This window comes from Acanthaster planci, linkage group LG01, assembly GCF_054643075.1.
Source record: "Acanthaster planci isolate LZ-2023a linkage group LG01, COTS_SCS, whole genome shotgun sequence".
Classification (NCBI taxonomy): domain Eukaryota; kingdom Metazoa; phylum Echinodermata; class Asteroidea; order Valvatida; family Acanthasteridae; genus Acanthaster; species Acanthaster planci.
Window position 1 is genome coordinate 22,364,845 of NC_141777.1, and position 7,845 is coordinate 22,372,689.

The 7,845-nt window shown below is 41.5% G+C and overlaps 1 protein-coding gene across 1 annotated transcript; it reads left to right on the forward strand.

Annotated features, from left to right (window-relative positions):
* Window positions 1–319: 319 nt before the first annotated feature.
* Window positions 320–7,609, forward strand: LOC147800537 (chitinase-3-like protein 1). The gene is made up of 8 exons (XM_087135289.1): window positions 320–703; window positions 935–1,395; window positions 1,565–1,689; window positions 2,068–2,191; window positions 3,661–3,843; window positions 4,243–4,365; window positions 4,523–4,649; window positions 4,989–7,609. Exons 1-8 carry the CDS (start codon window positions 616–618, stop codon window positions 5,561–5,563), a joined length of 1,806 nt encoding a protein of 601 aa, XP_086991415.1. The 5' UTR covers window positions 320–615; the 3' UTR covers window positions 5,564–7,609.
* Window positions 7,610–7,845: the final 236 nt, after the last annotated feature.

Consider the following 7,845-nt stretch of genomic DNA (forward strand, 5'->3'; position numbering starts at 1 on the left):
GTACCGCGCCACTGAAAAAAGGGGGGAATAGATATTGAACAAGGCTAACAAAAACTTGCCCCCCCCAAACACCCACACGACTGAAAGCTGGTGCCTCCCCCATAAGATGCTGGTGCCCCTGCGTGCCCCCCCCAGTAAAATCCTAGCTACACCACTGAGCTGTAGCAACCTCATACGGGCTACTCAGTCAACAGACATCACTGATTGTGATCCCAAATCCAAACAACAAAGGGCTCGAGAGGAACGGTCGATTGCTTCACTGAAAGAGCGCACAGTGATCAATGGTGTGACGTCAGCGGAGGATGAAAATCCTAAATAAATACTGATGAGACATTATCATCACATCATTTCCTGGAAAAATGACGCACGAAGTCAATTGCAACAATAGGCTGTTGTGGAAATCAACGACACGAGTCCCTATAAATACGAGTGGGAACTTCGTTCAGCCTCAATGCAACTTTGTCTTCGGAGTCTGTTTACTTTACAACAAAACGCGTCACTATAAAGTGTGTTCGAAATTGGCAAGTTTATTTTGAGAAGTTTGGATCTTTCTTTGGGCTAATAAACAGTTTTTTGTTGCGATCTAGTCTGTTTCTCACCCGGTACTACCAGAAGATGTCTAGAATGATGCAGCTTTGCTTGTCAGCTGTCCTGCTGGCTTTGTGTGTGGACGCAATGCCACCATTAAGGAATGTGAACACAGGTAAGAATGACCAATAATTCCTGACTGACTCCTATGAGGTCAATTCACGATGTGTTAAGTCGCTTCAACTTCACTTTTTGCGAGTGGGATGCTTTAGCAAGAAAAAAAAACTAGCCTGTTTGAGGTAAAGTGAATGGTTTAAAAAGTTGAGAATAAAATCAAAGCAGATTCCCAGATTCTACTAGTTCTGTATTTGAACAAAATCAAGTATAACTCTTACTTTTCCTCCAGAAAATCATGACTATCGTGTGGTGTGTTACTTCACCAACTGGGCACAGTACCGGCCAGGGTCGGCTCGGTTTGTCGCCGCCAACATGGACCCCAGTCTCTGCACCCACATCATTTTCGCCTTCGCCAAACTCAGCTACTCCCGCACCAACCGTCTAGAGCCGTACGAATGGAACGACGAGTCCACGGACTACATGGTCGGCAACTACGAAGCCGTGAACAACCTGAAGCAGACCAACCCGGCGCTGAAAACGCTGCTGGCGGTGGGCGGTTGGTCCCACGGGGTAGCACATTTCACCTACATGGCCGAGACGGCCGAACGACGGCAGGTGTTCATTCAAGATGCCATTCAGTTTCTCCGGCAGAGGAACTTCGACGGACTAGATCTGGATTGGGAGTTTCCCGGGGCGATCAACAGAGGAAGTCCGGCTATCGACAAGCAACGATTTACGCTACTTGTTCAGGTTCGTGGCCCTCAGAGCTAAAGCAATACATATTTCCAAACATTTTGATGCAGCGTTCCAAGTTTTTGCCTTTATTTCAGCATTTATTTCACATCTGCTTAACTTCTGAAGACGACAAAACACAAAGTTTGTAATCACTTGTACTTTTGTTATATTTTTCACCAAACAGGAACTCCGCGCAGCGTTTGAAGAGGAGGCAGCGCAGACGGGGAGAGAACGCCTCCTGCTCTCATCGGCTTGTGCGGCCGGTCCCTCGTACATCGCAAACGGCTATGAAATTTCCGCTATTTCAAGGTGAGCTTTCCCCAAGTTATTTTCTACTTAGAAAATTTTACTTAAAGAAGGTTGAAGGTATAGTCAGGGCCTTTAAGTTTGATAGACGCGTATGGGTTCGTGTCGACGTTATGGGGATGCACGGTGAGCAGTAAAAGTGTTACCAGACGTTGAAAAAGCGGGGAGGGGGTACCTTACCCAAAATGTAGATTGTTTCTTTAATGAAACTTGTACGCTCTGATCTGTAATCGCATTGTTGTTTTTTATCTGATCACCTTTTTCCGTCTGCACATTCTCTTGTTTCGTATTCATTCGTGTCTTGTTCCTCGTGCAAAAGAAGGTCCTTCAGGTGCTCTAACTTGTTCTCGCATGTTTTGCTATTAAATTGACCCTACCCAGTTCTTTCGATTTCATCAACTTGATGGCCTACGACTTGCACGGCTCCTGGGAAACCACTACTGGTCACCACACAGCCTTGTACCCAGGTGATTCAGATGTCGGGAACAACATGCTCCTCACCGTGGTACGTCTTGAACAAGTTGCTTAGCCAATCAATTTTAGCTACCAGTCCATTGTCAATGTAATGATTTTACTTTGACTTTATCATTAATAATGTGCTAAAAAATTAGTACACTCAAAAGGGAGATAGAATTTTCTGTTATGTCAACTGTTTTTGTGGCCAAAAATGCTTCGATTAGAGTTTTTAACAGTGGACGTTTAATAATACAGTGTACATAGGTTTTTCACGTGATGTCAGTTGATGGGCAAAGACATCAGGTCAGCGATCGTTCCACATCCGCGGCGGCGTACGCATTTCCGAATCTACGTCTTTCTTTTGGCAATAGAGCCTGAAAGTTGACCCCTCATGGCGCGCTTTCTGAACCCTCGGATAGGAAAAATAACGTGCAAAGATTTTAGAATTTGTAATATTTCTTTCGTTTTTTTAGTTACTTCTTACAAAATCCAACTTGGAAAAAAGGCTTTGGAAAATATTTGCTAGTATATCACTTTTTAGAAACTGAAAAATTAACTCGCATAAAAGAGAAATATCCTGCCAAAAATTTACCCATCGCACCGAAAATCTACTATGAAGAACAGTCCAATGCGGCGATCTCGTACGCAGATTAACATTTACGGTTTGAAATTTTATGGAAGTCTGTCGGTAAAAGCCGAAATAGAAACACCAAAATATTTTACAGCCTTTTTTAATTTATAAGGTAATAAACTCAAAGCAACAATCTATTTTTACGAAAGATTTTACTATTTATTTAACCTTTGCGGACAACAACTGCCTTACGTTAAATCAACGGAATCTGGAACCCATCGACTGCAGTTAGGTAAATCTTTTCAGCGTTTTACAATCTCGTTTTCACGTGTGTAATGGGAGTGAAAGCAAATGTGCAAGGAGACCCAGGTACAATATCGCTGGAATGAAGGTCGTTGATGGAATTCATTTTTTTTACCCATCTCCAGGTGACTTTCACTAAATATTAGTTGAGGAAGACAAAGGTAAAATTCCAACATGAGTGTTTCATGGCGTGGTTTCAGTTAGGAATTATTTTTCCAAAAATTATCGAACGTGATTGGACGGCCGAATGTAAAAACCCCACAGGCGGACCGCGCGAGTATTCCAGAAGCTCGCTGCATGACCTTTACTTCCAGGCTTTATTGCATGCACCCCAGAATCCTGATTGCACATCTTTCCATGTACATCTGAGTATACTGAACGCTGACAATCAAAAATCACTTGACAGAAAAATCTCTACTGGGAGGATCCTCCACTAGATAAAGCGTCATACGGTGAGAGGGAACTGACGAGGTAACACTCCCTGAATCGTGTCACAAATTATCTGTCCATCTCTCCCTACACACCCTGTCACATTCAGGAAAGAATAATCTGCCCTTCAGCAGAGATACCCTGTTTCAAAGCTGCATTTGGTAAGGGTGTAAGGCTCAGTCTCAGTTAATTTCAATCTTTTCTTTTCTCACCAGTCCAATGCTGTTGATATTTGGCTAGAGGGAGGAACACCGCCCTCCAAGCTTGTTCTGGGTATGGGTCTTTACGGCCGCTCGTTCACATTGAGGGGGCAGCAGACGGGCATTGGCGCTCCCGTTAGCGGACCGGGTACTTCAGGAGCTTCAACACGAGAAGATGGCTTCCTATCTTATTATGAGGTAATGAAAAACAAACAAATAAATAAACAAACAAACAAACAAACTACCCAACAAACACCCCAACAACCCAACAAACAAACAAACACCCCAACACCCCAACAAACAACCCAACAAACAAACAAACAAACAACCCAACAAACAACCCAACAAACACCCCAACAAACACCTGAACAAACAAACACCCCACCACCCTCCCCCAGAAAAAAAACACAATGGAAAAAGCAAGCACCAAAACACCCTAACAAACAAAAACGAACACCCCCATACACACACAAAACCAAAATTTGCTAAGTCTAATTTAACAAAGTGCTCCATTTGGCAATGAATGTAGAAACAATGATGGTTCACTAAAAAAAATCTAATCATTGTTTGTGATTTTATTTTTAAAACCTGTCCCAGATTTGCAACAAACTCCAAGATGGCCAGCTGACACGGGTATGGGATGAGAGGCGCCGGGTTCCTTATGCTTTCCATGGTAACCAATGGGTTGGTTATGACGATAAAAGGAGCATACGTGTCAAAGTAGGTACAAACACACGTGAATGTACATGTATGTACCAGTCTAATAATAGTGTGACTGAGGAGGGCACCCTTTGCATGCAGAAGTAGGCCTATTAAAATTATTATGATTATGTTATTATGGTTGTTGAATACAGACCTTTTTTCTTTTTTTTCAAAGGTTGACTTTTTGAAGGAGAAAGGCTTGGGTGGCGCCATGGTGTGGGCCATTGATTTAGACGATTTCAACGGGGACTGCGGCGAGACTTGGCCGCTGATGAAAGCCATCAACCGTAGGCTTGCTTTTGGTAGGTCTACATACATGTACATCCCTGCAGAGTACATGTAGACAGAACTGGTTTGCAATATTCAAGGGGAGGTCCATTACATACATGCTACCGTCTGTGTTCTTTCTGGTGCAGTAGTGCCAATCTGCCTAATGTATATGCTAGGCAGAATACAAATTGACTAAAAATCTTCGTTAAATCAGTCCAAACAGTAAAATTGTGTAAAAGTTTTATGTGCCAAATGTAATCACATGTGCCGATTAGACTGGTTTTGTAGATTTATTTCTTTTTATCCTACTTTTCTTGATTAGTGTCCTTCAGTTGTGTATTTTACTTAATTTGCTTCGAACCTGCAAACAGATGCCACCTCTTCACCAGCAAACGATGAGCTGGTCACTGACTCACCAGCCACGGACGCGCCAGCTACCAACACCCCTGCCACCAACGCACCGGCCACCAATGTACCGGCCACTGACGCAAGAATCACCGATGCACTGGCCACCAACGCACTCTCCACAGACGCCCCAGCCACTAACGCATCCTCACCAACCCACTCACCAGATGCCGGTACCTTCACGTGTCGGTATAAGCCCAATGGATATTACGCAGATACCAACAGTTGTAGGATGTACTACATCTGCAACCAAGGAGTTGCAAGCTATCTTCCGTGTGGTACAGGCTTGTACTTCGACCCCCAAACGTATACTTGCAACAATCCCGAAAACGTCCATTGCAACGCCCCAGACACCCCCCTGTTCTGCGATGACCGAGCCGACGGTCATTACGCTGACCCAGCGGACTGCAGTAAATTCTACCAATGTGCAAGCGGTTTCACATATCTAACGTCCTGCCAGGATGGTCTCTTGTGGAATTCCCACATTAACTCATGTGACTGGCCTCGTAATGTCAAGTGCGACCGGAATGAAGACTTCTAGTGTGACGGACGAGAGCACGGTTATTACGGGGATCCCTCTGACTGTGCCGGTTACTACCACTGCGCCAGTGGCAAGACGTACCGGTTCAGTTGTAGAGACCTGTACTGGAATGAGCAAGTTGGTGGATGTGATTATCCAAGCAATGTTCAATGTACTGTATAGTACAATAAATTACATGTACTGCCAGTAGAGCACTTTATAGAATTAGAATGACTGCCATTAGCAAACGACACTGCCCGAAATCGTAATGTTATTTTGTCTTCATTTTCCACAAGCTGGACATGTAACAAAACGAGTACGAGTAGTTTCCTATTCACTCGTGTCATGTAGATTTTAGCATTGCTATAATTCCAATTTATGAAATACTGCAAAAGATTAATGAAATGTTTCGGGTCTTTTTACGAAAAGTGTCTTCATGATGCATGGAACATATCTTCTAGATAATTTTTAGATAAGTCTTCACGTTTCAGTTTCTAACAATGCTTCTGTTGCAATTATGCGCACAAAATAATTATATAAGTGCAGTGTTTTTTAAGTAGAAGGATTATTATTAGTCTTAATATCCTTTCAATCTATTATTTTGTTGAAGGACCTTTTATTTAAAATGCTTAACTTTCAGTCTTTATTATAAACACAACTGTCTATTAGAGGTGATCAATGTTCCTAACTCAGTTTATCAAAATGTGTAAGTAGTGGGGGGGGGACTATCCAGCACACTTTGACCTTTGACCTAGAAAAGAGAAAAGGTCATAAATATGCATAAGTATAATAATAATATGATATTGGTATGAATAGGAATGAGGTGTAGGGTGAAAAATTAGAGCACAGAATGACCTTGGGTAAGAGATAGGCATAGGATAAGGTCAGAAAGTAAAAAAAATATGAAGTTTTTCATTTTCATTGCTCACATCTCATTGGTAATCTCATTGGACTGTGTAGGCTGGCGTTTTCTTCCCTCTGCAATAAAGAGAACAATTGAAAAATATGAAGTTTGTTTTGAACAATAAAAATAGAAGATCCGTTTGAGCAATGAAAAGAATATATTTTAACAATGAAAAGATCAATTTACATCTCAAAAAAAAATTGGAACGATAAAAAGAAAAATTTGAACAATGAAAAGAGTAAAAGAGTAATAAAACGAGTAATGCATAGAGTAGTTTGAGCGATAAAAAGACCAATTTGAACAATAAAACAATGAAAAAATAAACAATGAAATATGCAAATCAGAAGTAGTAAATACATGTATATTTAGGATATATGGAACGCTTTCACTTGTTTCGTGTCATTTAAAGGTCATCCTTCGCAGAGTCAACATGAATGGTATTTATACTGCCAAGCCATATGCTTGTCACCAGTGTGACAAATGCTTCGGACGGAAGTTTGATCTAGAGAGGCACATCAAAATATCCACGTTGAGGAGGAATCAGACATGAATGAAGCTGACTAAAACTCGGATTATGTTGAGGAGGTCGATGACGAAACCTCGGATGAAGTTCAGATTTGGAAGACAATGCCGCCTACCAAGATTGGCTGGCTGAAGCTAGAGAATCACATAGGGAGATGAGGGATGAAAAATATGACAAGTACGTTAACGAAGGCATGGATGAAGATCAAGCCAGGCAGAAAGCAAACAGAAAGACCCTCTGGGCCGTCAAACAAGACTTTTTCGACAACTATAAGGAGTTCCTGTCAAGTTACCTATATTTGAGGGAAAATGAAACTCACAAGGACATTGTAGATGATCTCGATGGAAAACTTGATAAAGGCATGGACGTCAACAAAGCCTTGAATAGAGTTTTGCCTAAACATGCTGAAACATTTGCTGGACTGTTTCATGACGAAGAGGAGCATGCCTAAAAGATAGTCTGTAGAGACAAATTGTTCCAAAAATAATGAATACATGTAATAACTCTGATTTCAAAGTTAACAAACTTCCGGTAATCACCCTTGTAGTAATTCTTAAAATTACTAAGATACTTATTGTAAAAAATCAATGATGAAAAACGGGAAATAAAACAGTACCGGTACAAACCTTCCAGAAACCAATATGTGAAGTCCATTGCATTTGTTTTGTGTTATACTTATCGGTATGACTATCGAATGATAATTTTCAGGTCGGATATTGGCCGGAACTTCTGCACAATATTCCACAGCACGACGAATAAATTTACCCCTTTGCTACGTATTAAAAATCCCAACTGACGTCATGCCACCCCTAGAATTCTTAATTTTATATAATGCTGTATTTTACATTTGGGTTCCGCAATAACGAACAACAGTAA

Excerpts from the sequence above, each read along its gene's own strand:
- LOC147800537 (XM_087135289.1), top strand. The coding sequence starts at position 616 with ATGTCTAGAATGATGCAGCTTTGCTTGTCAGCTGTCCTGCTGGCTTTG. Across the intron at positions 1,690-2,067 it reads GAAATTTCCGCTATTTCAAG|TTCTTTCGATTTCATCAACT; the intron begins GTGAGCTTTCCC and ends GACCCTACCCAG. Across the intron at positions 4,650-4,988 it reads CAACCGTAGGCTTGCTTTTG|ATGCCACCTCTTCACCAGCA; the intron begins GTAGGTCTACAT and ends ACCTGCAAACAG.